We start from the raw sequence: 17,686 nt of genomic DNA, 5'->3' as shown, positions 1-17,686 counted from the left end.
AATATTTGGTCCTCAATTTATGAAAATCTCTTGCTTACACCTAAGTTCTTGAGGGTCAGATTCAAAGCTAATTCATATTATGGCTCACATATGGGAATCTACCTTTCCAACTGGATCTAAGTAATGTCCCATGAAATAATGATGAAAATCCCCAGAGGCTCTAACATACATAAAATGCCAATACACCTTTAAACTTAAAACTTTTGAAGGCAAGTCATAGATCAAAGGTAAACAAAACAAACCCATTAAGTGGACATATTCACATATTCATGGTTTGGAAGGGGAGGTGGGTGGAGGGATGGGGTAACTGGGTAATGGGCATTAAGAAGGGCACTTGAAGCAATGAGCACTGTTATATGCAACTGAAGAATCACTAAATTCTACCTCTGAAACTAATAATACACTCTGTGTTCATGAAATTGAATTTATTTATTTATTTTTAAAGATTTTATTTATTTATTTATTCATGAGAGAGAGATAGAGAGAGAGAGAGAGAGAGAATGAGAGAGAGGCAGAGGGAGAAGCAGGCTCCATGCAGGGAACCCAGCACGGGACTTGATCCCGGGTCTGCAGGATCACGCCCTGGGCCAAAGGCAGGCGCTAGACCGCTGAGCCACTCAGGGATCCCCCCATCACTTCCACATTATTCTAATGGTCACTCATGGTTCAGTGTGGGCAGGGGACTCTGCAAGGGGATGATATCAAGAGGTGAGCATCAGGGACTCCTGGCTGGCTCAGTGATTGAGTATTTGCCTTCAGCTCAGGGTGTGTTCCCAGAGTTCTGGGATCAAGTCCCACGTCGGGCTCCCCATGGGGAGCCTGCTTCTCTGTCTGGACTGAAGGCGGCGCTAAACCACTGAGTCACCGGGGCTGCCCATGAAATTGAATTTAAATAAAGAATCTTTAAAAAAGGCAATTGCTTCTTTCTTGCATCTCCCTATAGAACTACTCTGTGTAAGCAAACACACACACACACACACACACACATACACACACAAATTCTTTTAAAGATACAAATTGGAGCATATTATATGTTCTTGCTGAACAATATATCCTGTATATCTTTTCCTATGATTCCATGCAAAGCCAGATCACTCTAACACTGTGTAGTACTCTATAAAGCTCTACATTTACTTAGCCCATATCCTATTGATGTATCCCTAATGCTGCAACAAATAACTTTTCAATGTTTCTGTGCACAAGTGTAAATATGTGACATAGGTGAATTTATACAAATAAAGTCGTTGGGTCAGAGGATATGGATATGTAAAAGTTTGGGGAAAAAAAGTCAACAGATGCTGGGAAAAGGCCCTCTAGAAATGTCTACAATCTCACCACTACATAGGAGAGTGCCTGTTTCTCCACAACCTTGCCCACCCAGTGTACTATCACACCTTCTTTTTTAACCTTGGTTAATTTGAGAGAGAAAACAGTTTTCATTTGCATTTTTTTAATTGTGAGTACAAATCTGAGAATACTTCTCAAAAATTATAGGTCAGCAATGAAACTGAGAATTTTCTAAATCCTACTTGACACTGGCTCTCTTTTGATAAAGGGATCCCAGAGAATTTACTGTTAGAGGAGTAAATTTATGTTGTTCGGGTTCTTATATAAAGCGTAGCAATCAACTATTTTAACAAGAGACAGTTTCATAGATAGGTTTCATTTTTCAAAAAAGGGGAAGAAACACCATTCTGTGGCTCAATGTGGGTTTGTCAGTTATTGCCTCCCCCTTCCTGGGACTTCCCACTGTTCTTGAGCACAAATCAGACTTGAGCAAAAACAACTCCCTTTCCATGGGATCAGTTATAAGAAGAATGGCCATGCAATGAGCCACTTAGTCTCTTGGTCGTGCCAGTGGAAGGCTTGCAAACATTTCTGAAAAAAAAGCACTGGCTGGCTTATTCATCTCTATATGGTCGATTGCTGTTTCTTCCGGACCAAAGGAGCAGATTGGTTAGTGAAGGTAAGAAAAAGGAGGCAACAGGCCCTATAAGTGCTTCTGGCACCTCTCTCCTCCCTTTTTCAGTCTTTTCTCATCCAAAGCCAGATGCAATCATAACATCTAAGATGCTTTTTTTGTTGACCAAATCAGAGGTGAGCGGGAATGGATGCAAGCATTCCATGGAGGGGGACGGTAAAGAGAAATGAAGTCAAACACTCCCTTCTCTGACCTCCTCATGTTCACATTTTGGCATTTCTTTTTTTTTTTTTTAATTTTTATTTATTTATGATAGTCATACAGAGAGAGAGAGAGAGAGAGAGAGAGAGGCAGAGACACAGGCAGAGGGAGAAGCAGGCTCCATGCACCGGGAGCCCGATGTGGGATTGGATCCCGGGTCTCCAGGATCGCGCCCTGGGCCAAAGGCAGGCGCCAAACCGCTGCGCCACCCAGGGATCCCACATTTTGGCATTTCTAAAAAATGTTTTTGACCTAACAATTTGGACGGGTCAGATCTGGCTCCTGTTGTGTGATTGATGCAGTCCTCACGCAGTATCGCTGCGGAGATTTAGCTTCTATGTTTTTAAAAGGAGGCCTAAGAACCTGATCAGAATTTTGCTGGGACAGGAGAAACCTAGAATTTAGTTACAGTGATATCGTTTTTGAAATGAGTACAATTACAGTAAAATCCAATTGGCTTTGACTCTCAATTATTCATTCCGAGAGCTTGAGATAAGTGTTTTCCTGTGTAGCAGGGCATACTCAAAGCGAAGGTGACCTACAGCGCTGTTGCTTTTCGAATTGCCATCTGGCTGATTTGGGGAAAGCCTACACACTGGTGTTAAAGACTCGCACAGGTGGGCTTTTGTTTGAATTATCTGTAGATCTGCTCAAACATACTTTTTCTTGCGCACATCCATCTGTGCTTCAATATAGACCGGATTTGGCCAGAGTATTCAGACCGATATTTTTGGAACACTTCCTGCATAGGTCAGTGTAGTTAGCAGTGTGTTTCTGAGCATGAGAAGCTTCTGGGAGGAATGGTGAGCATTTGAAATTTGTATAAAACATTCACATCGTAATGGTAATTTAGGGGATATACAAAGGTAGTGCACTAAATTCCGTTATCTCACAGCAAAGTGGTGTTTCAATAGCTCTTTCAAGTTACTGAAACATTTCTAATCACATACCTGGGGATTATCTTCGATATACGCAATACTGTCACTCTAAGCACTTCACCAACATGACAGGATGTAACTAAATTGTAATTGTAATGTAACTTCATTAGCTAAATAGTTATTTTCCTTCTGGTTTTCATTTTTGCCAAGTTTCAAACCTATATTAAAATGGAAAGAATAGTACATTGAACACCCATATTTCCATCAGTTAATCAGTTGTAGCACGTTGCCATATTTACCTTCTCATTATCTTCATACACATGCACACTCACACACACACACACACACACACACAAATATATATAGATAGTTTCTTTGGCAACTTTAGGACACATCACCTTCAGATTCTTGAGCATTTATCTCCTAAGAAAAAGGTCAGTCTTCTACATAATTACAATGCTAAGGAAACTTAACATCAATACATTCCTATTATATAATATATGATATATATTTAAATTTTTCCAATTATCCATGTGTTCCTCTCAATTTTATTTTCTCAATTTAGAATCCAATCAAGTATATTACATTGCATTTTGGTGGTAGGACTACAATTAAGTAAATGATAAAGGTAATAGATATGATCAGTAATATAATAATGATTAATAATTATAACACCAATGAAATTTAACATCAGTCAATACTATTATGATCACTTTTCTTATTTTTCTATTCCTTTCATTTTGTGTCAAATTCAAGAAAGTGATCATAAGCTTTAATTTTTTCATCTGTGAGAAGTCAAGACCAAATAATGAAGAAAATCCAAACTATGACAAAAATATACATTTTCTGCATCAAAATTTACAGTTTCCATAATAAGGAAATTCACATATCCAGACAAAGCCTTTGGAAGTAGCTGTTACCTTTGGTCGGAACTGAACAGAAAATTTACTTGCTGTTGTTAATATGGAAAAGAGAGGCCTTTTGACTTATATCATCTTAGCCATCAAATTAGACTTTCAGAAATCAAGAATCACTTCATGTTTGATACAAGAGATAACCCCGAATTATTTATTTTGTAATAAGAATTGATATAAGGTTGAGTGATACTTCAGAGCATCCATTGACAAATGCCACCAAAGATGAAATAAGAGGAATATAAAGCAAGGTATATGGTGAAGTGAATGGCCACTTCTAGCTCTAGAAAACATGTACTTTCAAAGGCAACACTAAGGAAACTGCAGCAGCTTTTTTTTTTTCCCAATGGGGAGATCCCTCCTAAAGAAACCTCAGTTTGGGTAAAGTTCTTGCATCGTTCACTGAAAAATGAAACATGTAACAGATTTACTTCTCATGATGAAAAAAATGTAATATAGATTTGGTTACATGATAATAGGATTGGGAACGAAATGATATTCAAGGTTTTCAGTGATAATCTTTTGATAGTTTATACTCACAAGACCCAAAAATTGAGATCTTAAAAAAGAAAAGACTGGAATTATGGGATCTAGGATTTAGATTGTAGGAAAAATACATGAAGAGATAAAATGGAGTATTTTGAGGATTTAGGGGTATTAAAAAAATAACATCTCTGATATGTCACCTACACATCATCTGCACAGGACAGTGCTACGTCCTCAAATTTGAGGCATGAATAAGTTTGCTTATCTGATTGGCAAATTAAAATATAACAATGTGTCAAGGAATGTCTGTTGCTGGTCAGAAGATTGGCTCAAGCTCCTTGAAAGGCTCCTTGAAAGGCAATTCACAATAGCTGTGGGGTAGTGACCTGCCTTCTCCAAATCTGGCCTACGGAAACGCTCGTGGAGTGATTACACACAGTCAAAAAGCAAGAAAAACCTCAATGTCCACTTTGAGAAATGATTTGCTAACCTAGATGTGCCTGTAGCTGTACCAATTCGTAACCGTTAAAAGGCGGGCCTATTTAAGCAGACATGCTGCTGAGAACAGGTGGGAACCAAACTACACCCCAGCTAGCTGGGCCCCAGATCTTGTTTGAAATGTCAAACAGCCTTTTCCTGTCTTTATTTCCTATGATGCCAGGAGCCAGCCCCATCGTGCCACCTCCACGGGGCTTTGGAGGCTTCTTTGCTCCCCTGTCTCAACCCAGCCCCTCAGAGATCTTAGATTATGCACAGGCATACAAACTGTCCTTCCAGAGGCAATTCTGTCCTGGCACCCTATCACCCCCAACTTCCCCACTTCCCAGCAATCCCCAATCTTCTCGCTGTCCTTTTGCTATTACCACTTACTCCTTTATTCAAAGGATCATCCCAAGGATTCATTTCACTGATTTATTTAAGGTAGCAGCTGATTTTGCTCAAATTCCGTGCAATCCTGATAAAGCTCTTGGGGGTAGGGACAGAATAACGTAGAATTTCTAATTTGGGGGCAAAGGTGCTGAATGGATGGCCAGGGGGCGCTGAATTGTGGATATGGGAGACGTGAAGGGTGAAACGGGGGATGGATAGGCAACCAGGGCTCTCAGGACAGAAATAACAACGCACAAATGCCTCAGATGGCATGGACATGAGGTGTGGAGAACTGGGAGCAGTCTGGCACAGCTGGGGTCCTGAGTCTCATGGGGAACAGGCAGAGAGGAGGTTGGGAAGACAAAGAGCACATCTCATGAGGGCCTAACTCATGTGGACTTTATCCTGGAGGTCACGGGATGCTATGGATATTTAAACAGTGCATCTGTAAAATTAAATTACTCTGTGGTTATAAAATTAAGGGTGAGACGATGTCAGGCCACTGCCAGTGGGAGTGTTTAGGGAAAAGGTTCACATAGCAAGATTGAAAGGCCAGCGAGGATGGATCATTTAAAGACATACTGGCATTGATACACAATTGGGCCCTGTAGGTAGCCCTCTGGGCCACTCCTCTGGGGTGGGCATCGGCTGTCTTCTTGGAGCCTTTCCTGCTGTACCTCACTGTACCTCCCTTCCTCTAATCCCCAGCGCCGTTGTTATGAAATGGACTCAGGGTGGATACCCTTCTCCTGGAAGGACTAATCGCTTGTCATGACTGCTTGATGTTAACTGCTCTCAACAAGGCAGCGGTGGGACATGTTTTACCAACAGACCACGTGCTTTGGAGTTCATACATTTGGACTTGAATCCGGCCTCCAGCATTTAGTTGTTTTGTGTCCTTGGGAAGGTCACTGGTCAAATCTCAACCTCAGCTTCCTCACTTGGAAAATCCAAAGTGCGATAATCACTAACATGCAGCGTTACTGAAAAATCAGGTGTAAGGCAGGGAAAGCCCCTGACACAACTGCTGTTATTATTATGCTCTATCCCGCTATTGCATCTGCTTCTGGACTTAGGTCAAGGGTTAGGCAAACCATGGCCTGTGAGTCAAACTGGCCCTTTGCCTGTTTTTCTAAATAAAGTTTTATTGGAGCACAGCCACAGCCATTTGTTTACATATGCTCTATGGCTTCTTTCCTGCTATGATGCAGAGTAACAGTGGCAGGGACTCAAAATATTTACAAAAAAAGTTTTCCAATCCCTAACTTAGGTTTTTCCAAATGTTCCCTGTTATAAAGTTCTTCCCTCTTGATGGTTTCCTCTCCGAATCCATGCTTGCTTTGTTTGGGTATATATGAAATGAATTTCTATGTACAGAGTATTACAAGAGTTTTCTGAGAAAAGGTGTAAATGAGAGTGAAGACAGAAGAATTTATGTTGCAATTTCTTCTGAAATCCAAGCAAATGCTTTAACAAAGGTTCTGCACTTTAGCACATATTTCTAAGATGTGAATTTGCACCTAAGGTTAATTTTGGTATTTCCCCTGTCTGGTAATGATTAATGTAGACTAAATTTGCCTGGAACATCTCATTTGCAAATGTCCTTGGATGTCTTTTCCTTCACACTTAGTTATGGGCAATTCTAAATATATCGATATACCTTCTCTGTGATGAGAAACAAAAATTCAAGTGATAAAATATTTTGGAACAATTAAAATAATTCATTGGCTTATGTTTCAGTGTTTTAGCTGAAATTTACTCTAATACATGTCTTGACATTTGTTTGAGGCATACCTTTTATATTATCTCTGAAGAGATTAACATCATAAGAATTTCACAAATAATCACTCAAGTGTTTTTAAATGCTAACAAAGTAAACTCCAATAACATTATTCCTCTATTTTTTAAATTTTAGGATGTCATGATATGCAGTATTGTTTTCACTCTAAGTGTACATTAAAGGTTTTTTTATATTAAATTAGTTAATATATGTATAATTTTTGTTTAGAAATTTCACACAATATTCCTCTGCATAGCTTTGGAGCAATTTTGAAGCTGCTTTAGCGTGCTCTCTGCTGTCCTCTGCTGCTAATGTTCAGAAACTGCTTTCGATTCTGAGTAATGTTTGCTTAACCTTCTTTATACTTATCAACTCACACAATATTAAAGTTTGGAGGGACTCAATCGATAATTTAATCCTACATTCTTCATTTACAGATCAGAAGTTGAGTCTCTGAGGAGTTAAAGGACATGTGAATGTGGGCTCAGTCTTCTGACTGCCAGTGTCTGAATGTCTGGTGGTTTTGGACATATGACTGAATTTTGATTTCTATATAATGAGCACAATATGAGTACCTACATCTTAGAGTCTTTTAGGGGATCCAGTGATTCAGTAGATAAAAAGCACTTAAGATGGTATGTGGGTTGTGGCTAGTACTAACGTGAGCTCTTTAATTGACTTGTCTGTCATCAATAAGACTAAAACCACAGCTAATGACAATCAGAACCAGAATTCTGGTCTCCTGACTACTAGCCCAAGAGTTTGTTTTGTCTTCGTCTGAATAAGATAATGAAACTTAACCTTTCAATGTAGATTTTAAAAATATGACTTGTCCGGTATATTTGAAGCTATGTAGTCTTTACAAAGCTATTGATACTACAGCTCTGGCTGTTGCTCATTCCTCCTTAGACTATGCAAGGCTATCAATACCCACAAGCTACTCCAGCTCCTAGTATAAACTCCCACCATGCACACTTGGAAGATGGTTTCACTGTTGACTATGAGTAGCCTCTCTAATGGGCTTCTGGCCTGAATCACCAATGCATAATTAGTCACTTGCACTCAGAAAGTTCGTCTCATGTGAGAGTCAAGAGGAACTCAAGTAAACCTATTAGTTCCTTTTCTAGCTTTTTCTCCCAATCTTTCCATTTTGCTCAGCGCTGGTGCCATTTCCCAGCAGGCCCCGACTCAGTTACTTTTGGCTCCTCTCTCTCCTTCATTTTCATGTCCAGGATTCTCGGTGTCTCAAAGTTCATTCCTTTTCTTCCTCTTCTGCTACCTCCTTCCCTGGTTCCTGTCCCAATCCCCTCAGCTGGGGATGAATTGAGCAGCCTCCTTATTTGGATCCTTAACTCCAAGCTTACCTTGCTGAAATCGGTCTTGTCATTTACTGATGGATGGCATCATGTCCTACATCAGCTTGGTTACCTTTGAGAGCTTTGTATGGCCTGCAGGATACAGGCCATACAAACGGATGTCCTCAGCCTTGCATGACCCAACTAACTTGCCTGAATGGTCCTCCCTCTGAGCAATCTTTTCCTTTATCCATGAGACTATCTTTCCCTAGAAATTAGGACGTATTTTCTGCTTTCCCATCATCAGACTTAGCACTTTCTGCCTTAATGGTCTGCCTTGGGCCCCACATATGAGAATGGTAGGGTTCTTGTTTCACCAAAATCAAGGTACCAACAAAGCTCTCAGCTGATGACAAATAGTGCAAAAGGCCCATTCTTCCAAACAAAATCCTAGACCCTCTTCCTTCATTGTTTTGAAGGAGTGGAGATTATCTGGAGTACTCATAAACATCAATCACATAAAAAGAAAGAAGACTCCTTTAGGGCCAATTATTTGGTATGAGAATAGGATAAATAGTGGGAGATTTGGGATAGCGCTGAATGGGAATAAGGCTGATAAAGAAGGATTGTGAAATTTTAGTAAAAGTCTTAGGCGACCATGACTTTGAGAAATAACAATGTTATTCCTCCAGACTGGTGTCTGTTACAGAGGACAAGAGAATGACAACACGAATCTGTTCACTTCTATTGACTTCTCCTCTCTCTGCAATGATTCTTCCCTTTTCTCATGCTTGTTCGAATCCTTCTTGTTCTTTAGGGACAAATAAAAGCTTATCTTTTACACAATGATTTTTCTGTCTCTTCTCTTCTTCACCCTTAGAGTATGTTATATCCTTGGGCGCCTGAGTGGCTCAGTTGGTTAATCGCCTGACTCTTGATTTCGTCTCTGCGTTGGGTGTGGAGGCTGCTTAAGATTTCTCTCTCTGCTCCTCAACCCCCTGCTACCCCCACCTCCCTGGCCCACCTTGCTCACATGTTCTTTCTCAAAAAAAGTAGAATGTGTTTCTTTCTTTCTTTCTTTCTTTCTTTCTTTCTTTCTTTCTTCTCTTTTTTTGAATGTGTTTAATCTTTAACAATAAACCCAGCCGTTCAGGAAGAGCCAGCTTCTTATTTTTCCCTCTTAGTTACTTTAAAAATAGTTATATTTGGTTTTTAAATAGGAAATGAATCCAAGTTCTACATGAACATAATTTGGGTCAAATGATCCTAAGAGGTTTGTTATGCAAAACAGCAGTCCCCATACCTCTTTTCCAAAAGCAACTACTTTTATCTCCCTTTTTACTATTTAGTATTTACCACCAACTTTCCTTCCAACTTTTGGATTTTTCAGTTTGGGGCATTATTTATTGACTTGTCACCAATCAGATAATTATTTAGTTTTTTTTTTTCCTCCCCTGGCTTCTACCAAGTACATACACCAAGGACATGCTAAATCAGTGTTCCTTTCTCTACACTGGCTGGCCACCCAGTCTGGACACATAGGCAAATGCCTAAAACAATTTTTTAAAGATTTTATTCATTTATTCATGAGAGACACACACAGAGAGAGGTAGAGACATAGGCAGAGGGAGAAGAAGGCTCCATGCAGGAAGCCTGGTGTGGCACTCATTCCTGCGACTCCAGGATCATGCCCTGAGTCAAAGGCAGATGCTCAACCCCTGAGCCACCCAGGCATCTCCCAAAACAATTTTTATTGATATTACATTACTCTACATGATCAAGTATTATCCTTGTCTCTTGTCTTTGTCATTCTGCAACTATACCTCAAATTTGGTTAGATCAATTTTCACCACTATATTATTGTGACTATCCAAAACTATGTCCAACTCAGCCATGTAATAAACCACACTTTGTTTAAAGTTCTCCCCCATATACAACTTCGTAAATTATGAGCTGGAGTTTATAATTGCCTAGATCTGTGGAGCGTATAATGGTAGCCAAATGTGGCAATTTAAATTAAGTGAAAATGTCTGTCACACTAGCTACATTTCACACACTAGTCATATGTGGCTCTTGGCTATCATAATGGACAGCACAGATATTTAACATTTCCATCACCAGAGAAATCTGCATTATATGGCACTTTTATCGCCTCAGAGACAACCTAAGAAACCACACTATTAAAACAAAAATAGCTTTAAAAAATTTCCTTGAACCACTCACACAGGGATTCTAAACTTCCCCAAACAGTAGTGGAAGAAAAATTAAAAGAAGTGTCATATAATCTTGGTTTCAAAATAGCTAAACACAAAGTGTCTCAGATTAGGGTCCCATACATCATCACCAAAGAGCTAAAAGTTTATGCCCTTTGTTCATTATCTTTTGATATTCCCTCTCCAACACTCACTCCTTGAAAGGAGTACAGAGATGAATTAATCATACGTTGTTCTAGAATGACTGCTATGACAGTGAATGACAGTGATCATCTGGCGTACTTTAAATTGCAATTATAATTGTCTGTCTTGAGTATTTTAACGTTTTATGTTATTACCTTCACTTATCTTCTAAGCCTATGCTGTCCAATAGGGTGCCATGTGGCATTTTAAATTAATTTAAATAAAATTAAAATTCAGTTTCATTAACTGCATTTCAAGTGCCCGCTAACCACATGTGTCTACCACTTAACATTTGGGACAGCACAGATAAAGATCATTCCATCATTTCAGAAAGTGCTATTGGACAGCACTGGTCTAGATTTTTCATTTGCTTCACTTTTCCTCATTTACCTCCAAGACCATAGCCAATTACATAAATCTCACTTCACAGTGCTCAGACTTGTCAAGTGGTCTTCAGTTCCATCTTTATCTCCAGAAGCCTTCTGATCTGTTCCAACCAACCACGTTGCCTCTTGAGCCTTTTATACTTACTCCTTTCATGGGAGCATGTTTTCCACTGACTTTCTGAGAAAGGCGCCTAGGAGATGAACTGTTTTATCTATGTTTTATCCTCATGCTGATGGATGATTTGGTCATTAAATTCTAGGTTGGAAACAAATTTTGTTCAAATATTTCTAGACATTGTTACATAATCTTCTTGCTTCTCATGTTGCTTTGGAGAAGTCTAAACATTCCGGTTCTTGGAGTTTTTTCTTCTTTTTTCTCTCTGGAAATGTATAGTGTTTTCTCTTTGTCCTAAGGGTACTTTTTACAGTCACAAGAGGAGACATATAGGAAAAGTGGGCATTTACCCAGAATTTCAGAAACTTAGGTCCTTCAGTTCTGGGAATACTCCTTAATTGTTTAAATTTCTCCCCCATATACCCAGTCTTCTTTCTGTGATTTCTATTGCTTCAGATAATCAATCTCCTAGATTGGTTTTTTAATTTTATCTTTACTATTTTTCATCTTGTATTTTTGTTCTACTTTCAAAATGGGAGTTTGCCTTAAATTTACTTCCCAATCTTTCTACTGAACTTTAAAATTCACTAACATTTTTAATTTTTAAGGACTTCAGAATTTTTTTTATCGTATCCTATTTGAATTGAAGATTGTTTTATCAACCCTGTCCCCTTGAGAATATTGATGGTAGTTCTTGCCACTGCCCCTCCTCTCAAGAATTAATTCTTTTGAGTGACTGCTTTGGTCTCTCCCATTCAGAGCTTTCTTTGGAGGTTTCAAAATTGAATTCACAGTTAAACATGAGATCCAAAAAGCTCCGCAGGCTCTTGTGATTGTGAACTTGAATGAAGGGTGATCTGGATGCTCTCATTTAGTTGGGGATCCTCTGGTGTCAATTGCTCTCCTTCTCAGACGAGTCGGGTTCCCCAGAACAGTCTTGCCCATACTCCTGAACATTTAGGGGAATTTCAAGCAGATTGGCTCTTGGATTTTTCCTTGGCTCTCTTTAAGAGTTTTCTCATCTCCAAAGACATTGCCCTGTGGTCTCCCACCTTTCAGCTTCTGTAATGTTATTGTACTGGTCTGTTCTTCTTTTCCTCCCTTTTCTTCTGAATATGAACATTTCAAATTTATCAGGACTTCTGCAGTCACTTCAGGGCTGCTTCCTCCTTGGGTTTCCCCCTCTATTCCAGCATGTTGACACAGAGGTATGGGGTCAGTTTTGGATGTAGAAGAGGGGGGCATGTTTGATCATTGACATGTCATCATACTGGCATCCATGGAAACTTATTCACCTGGTCCCTGAGAAATAGTCTGTAGATATGTCTGCAATCTTCTCACCCCAAACCTAGGTCTTCTCCAGCTTTGGAGGCTCTGGGTGTGTGAACAGACCTGATGAGGCAGTCTCAGACCTGTCCACCTAAGTAATCCATGCGGCTGGCTCTCCTCCTTCTCCCACAGCATGCTAAGCAGGAGACCATTTCCTTAGACTTGCTGCTCCCCAGATTGCACGTGGGAGGTAAGGCACGGACCTCTTTTCTTGGCTTCCCTAACCCAGCTGGAGTCATAGCTCTTCCACTGATGGGGAATTTATATCCCCTAGTCTCCTGGTGATGCATAAATACTAGGCCCTGAATTATTTGGGGCTCAGGATTCTCCAGTTTCCAAGCTCAAGTTATGTTTTCTCAAAAGCCACTTTTCTAAAACCAAATTCTGCCAAGCGTTCTAGAAGCCCATGTATGAACTCAAAAGTAGAGAGTTTCATTTTTGTTCTGCTTTTTTAGATGATACTCTGAGGCCCTGAAGGCTGAAGTCTCTAGCTGCAGCCTGGGTGGGGGGAGGAGGCAAGTTGTGAAGTAACCGCATCAATATTAAACCTGTATGATAAACGCTTTTGCTCTGTAAATTATCTGCTTCTCATGTAGCTAAGAGCTGCTTTTTCATCTTCATGTTCAGGTTGAGGGAAGAACTAAGAAAGTTTTTCTGGGACTCGTTTTCATTATCCTAAGCGTGTCCAGCATGCAAGAATCCCCTCACAGATTTGTTGAATACCTTTAATTTTGTATCTTTATGGTATGTAACAGAATAGAATATGATAATTACTTAAGTAACTGATAAATTGACTGACTAGATCTCCAAATAGTTCGAAAAGAGAAAATAAACACTGAAAATATTACCCTTATACAATTAAAATAATTATACTAATTTTATTCCATTTATAAAATTACCCTTCTACAATTAAAAATTCACTTGGAGGGCAGCCCTGGTGGCTCAGCGGTTTAGCGCCGCCTTCAGCCCAGGGTGTGATTCTGGGGACCCGGGATCGAGTCCCATGTCGGGTTCCCTGCATGGAGACTGCTTCTCCCTCGGCCTGTGTCTCTGCCTCTCTTTCTCTGTGTCTCTCACGAATAAATAAATAAAATCTTAAAAAAATTCACTTGGGAAGTACCTATGAACATAGATGCTAAAATGTAAAAGTAGGAGCCTTCTGTTTAGATAAAATCATTTCCTAATTTGACCTTTCAATTTCAGGCTTAAGTTAACAGATCTGTTTGGAGCGTCTGGCCCTCGAGGCCAAAGAGGAGTGGTTATCTTTTCTGTTGTCTGGTGCCCCAGTGCCAGGAATGCCAGTGTTCCCTTTTTAGAAAAGGCAGCTGCTAGTTTCCAGCCTGTTCTAGCCACTCAGACTCCCGTGACAACCGCGGAGGGTGACGAAGGGAGGCAGGTGGAGCCAAAGCCCCAGGTCAGGAAGGCTCCCCAGTATCTAGGGGAGAGGTCAACACATCAGCAGGGCACAGAGACACTTCTAGGCTTACCTACAGTGAGAAGTGGGCTGGACAGAGCAAGAAATTCATCCTGCACTGCAAAGGCAAGGGAGGCTCCATGGGCCTTTGTGATTGGAGGCTACAGAATTCTCGTCTTACCTGTCATGGTGGTCGATTATTTAATTCAAGATATTAAAAACTATCTTTTGAGCCCCTCCAAAACGCAAATGGTTGTGCCAGCTCCCAGGGATAAATACAAAGACGAGTAAGACACAGTTCTTATTTTCAGTAGAAATCACAAGTGTGCAATGTTTTTTTTTCCCCCAGAATTCACTAGTTGCTTCCCTAATTTCCAGCTACCCAATCATTCCCTATTTTCTTTGGGGCAGAAAGTAAATGCTGCTACCTGATGCCCAAGGCCCCCCCAGAGCCAATTCCAGTGTCTTTTCCAACCCCTCCTGCTTATGCTCAGCATGTTGGTGTATGGTAAACAGGCCATGCCACCATATTCTCTTTCAACTCAGCATCTGGCCCACTCATTCTTCACAATTTACCTAAAGTGTCACCTTCTCCAGGACATACCTTGTAACTTCTCTGCCTTTGCCCAGGGCTGTGTTAGGGGCTCCTCTTCTGTACTTCCTTGGTGCTTATCACTGTCCCAGTCTTCTTGAAAGACTCAACTAGGTTCTCTGTTTATCTCTACCGTATGCCATAGTCCTGGTACACAGCAGACACATAATTTATAATGGCTTAGTGGATGAATGAAATCATCTCCTTTGTTGTCCTTAATTTGCACATCATCAACTGCCCATTTTTATAATTCCAACCTTCATTTCCCCCACTGTTCCTTATCAACTCTCTTTCCAGAATGCTGTCAGAAGGGTATCTCAGTGGACTTGCCTACCAGAATGACATCCACTGGAGCTGTTCATCTTATAATGAGCAGGTGGCTGAGAAGGAAGAAGAGACAACATCTGCGACTCATTCCTACTGTTCTGTGGATGAAACCCAAGTACGAAGTCTGTATGTGAGCTGCAAATCCTCGGACAAATTTATTTCTTCAGTGCATTCAAGAGAGAGCCAACACAGTAGAGATCAGAGAACCATAATGCTGCAGACAAACCCCAATCCCGTGTTTGAAAGTCCCACCTTGGCTGCAGTTGAAATATGTAGAGACTCCAGCCGAGAGACCTACTTGGTTCCACCTTCCTGCAAAAGTATTTGCAAGAATTATAATGACTTACATATTGCAGGGGGCCAGGTGATGGCTATTAACTCAGTGACAACAGATTTTCCCCCAGAGAGCAGCTTTGAATATGGCCCTTTGCTGAAATCATCTGAGATTCCTTTGCCCATGGAGGATTCCATTTCCCCTCAGCCCAGCTACTTTCCCCAAAAACCTATCCAGCAGTATTCATCCTACTGGAGAATAACCAGCATCAAAGAGAAGAGCAGCCTGCAAATGCAGAAGCCTATTTCTAATGCAGTCCTGAATGAGTACCTGGAGCAGAAGGTGGAAGAGTTATATAAGCAGTACATTATGGACACCGAATTTCATGACAGTTCTCCCACCCAGATTTTGGCATCGGAACTCATCATGACAAATGTGGATCAAATTAGTCTCCAAGTGTCTAGAGAGAAGAATCTGGAGACGTCCAAAGCCAAGGATATAGTCATTAACTGTCTATTACAGTTGGTATCCAGTGAAATCAGCACACCTAGTCTCCATATTTCTCAGTACAGCAACGTCAATCCTTAGGGAGGATACCTCTCTCTCAACTGCTCCACACTAAAGCTACACTTTCTTCAGTGAGAAATGTGCCGGAGGTGGGTGTGAAGGGGAGTCCGGAGCTGGAGAGGTAAAGTTTGGATGGAGGACAGGTATGAATGAAGAGGAAATTGTACTATTACACATGATGAAGGCATGTGGAAAAAGGAGCTATAAGGACTAATTTCAAAGCAAAGGTTGTACAGCAACAAAACAAAAAATGAAAATGACCCAAAAAGAAAAAGTAGGATTCATTTAAAAGAGTACACAAGTTTAAAAAGAAGCCAAGCCAAGCAAGAACACACACCATGGGAAAATAAAGAGCCAAAAGGTTTAAGCGTAAAGAGTCACTGTTTGTGAAGCAAATAAATTCTTCCAAGTTGCTTCTTCTTGAGAAGAATGGACTGTATGTAGAAGGGTGCTGTTTGGGTAGAAAGACCAGTTTAAACAGTTTTGAAATTATGTTTCTATTTCTTTTCTCTATTCTTTATCAGATCGTTTAAAATATATATTCTTTATAAACATTCCAACAGTAGCAAATTGTAATTGTGGTTTTTTTTGAATGATTAGCTACCGCCACACTAACCTCCTAGTTCTGTTCACTAGTGAAGTTTTCTGAACAGAAAACACATAGTGAATTTTTTTATAAGATCTTATTTTTAAGTAACCTCTCCACTCAACTTGGGGCTTGAATTTATAACCCTGAGATTAAGAGTCGAATGCTCTTCCGACCGAGCCAGTCAGGTGCTCCTCACCTTGTGAATACTAAAATGATTCCTTTTATTTTGCTATATACAATTTTCTTGGTGGCATTAAGCTTCAAATGCAGTTACAAATGTTAATCCCCCCCATTGTCTTTTTCTCCACTTTCTCTTGACCCTTCTGGAGCCAGGAAGGGGTCTTCCGCATCCTCCTAAACAAGGTTACGAGCTCTAGGATCCCATCATAGCAAATTCTGGTAACTCATGCTCTGCAATGGAAGTTTCAGGAATACCTCACTGCTCTACCCCCTTCCTCTGGCTTATGGGATGGCAAAACATGGCTCATTGGCCTTATCTAGACTGCTGCCTATTTTTTTTAAATTATGATATAATTGACCTATAACGTTGCATTAGTTTCAGGCATATAACCTGAGTCACTGTATCTATTGCAAAATGATCACAATAAATCTAGTTACACCCTTTTTGAGCCCCCATGAGCTCAGAATTTCTTCCATCATTTAAAAATGGAAAAACCAAAGGATATTGACAGGTGGAAAATATTCAGATTCAGTGTCTATAATATAAGGCTTTATTGTAATTCAGCCACACCCATTCGTTTATGTATTGTCGCGGGCTGCTTTCACATAGAATGGCAGAGTTGAGTAAATGTGACAGAGAACATATGGCCTGCCGGAATCTCAAACACTATCTGTTCTCCTTTTTAAAAAGATTTTTATTTATTTATTCATGAGAGACCCAGAGAGAGAGGCAGAGACACAGGCAGAGGGAGAAGCAGGCTCCATGCAGGGAGCCCGATGCAGGACTCAATCCTGGGACCCAGGATCACGACCTGAGCCGAAGGCAGATGCTCAACCTCTGAACCACCCAGGTGCCCCACCATCTGCCCTCTTAGGAAGAAAGTTTGCCAACCCTGTTTCCCGATAGTGCCTTGCCCATACTAGGGTTACTGGACTTAACTGAGCTTCCCTGGGAAGGTGATGGAGACAGAGCCTGGGGAGGCAGCTTCCTGGGGAGTGAGGAAACAGAAAAGGTTTCTACAGAGGCCTCAGGCCGTCTCAGGAAGCTCTAGAGCTGGGATGGCCCTTCAAAATGGATCCAAATTAATATTAAAGGGTTGGCTGTGGTTCTC

General features: G+C 40.5%; 1 protein-coding gene across 1 annotated transcript; it reads left to right on the top strand.

Annotated features, from left to right (window-relative positions):
• The first annotated feature begins 1,801 nt into the window (after positions 1 to 1,801).
• TASL (TLR adaptor interacting with endolysosomal SLC15A4) lies at positions 1,802 to 16,840 on the top strand. Its single transcript, XM_041741398.1, has 2 exons — positions 1,802 to 1,966; positions 14,935 to 16,840. Exon 2 carries the CDS (start codon positions 14,936 to 14,938, stop codon positions 15,824 to 15,826), a length of 891 nt encoding a protein of 296 aa, XP_041597332.1. The 5' UTR covers positions 1,802 to 1,966; position 14,935; the 3' UTR covers positions 15,827 to 16,840.
• Positions 16,841 to 17,686: the final 846 nt, after the last annotated feature.

The sequence above is a fragment of the Vulpes lagopus genome, chromosome X (genome assembly GCF_018345385.1).
Source record: "Vulpes lagopus strain Blue_001 chromosome X, ASM1834538v1, whole genome shotgun sequence".
NCBI classification, from domain to species: Eukaryota; Metazoa; Chordata; class Mammalia; order Carnivora; family Canidae; genus Vulpes; species Vulpes lagopus.
Note: the sequence above shows the minus strand (reverse complement) of the source record. Positions and strands in the feature narration are given on the sequence as shown.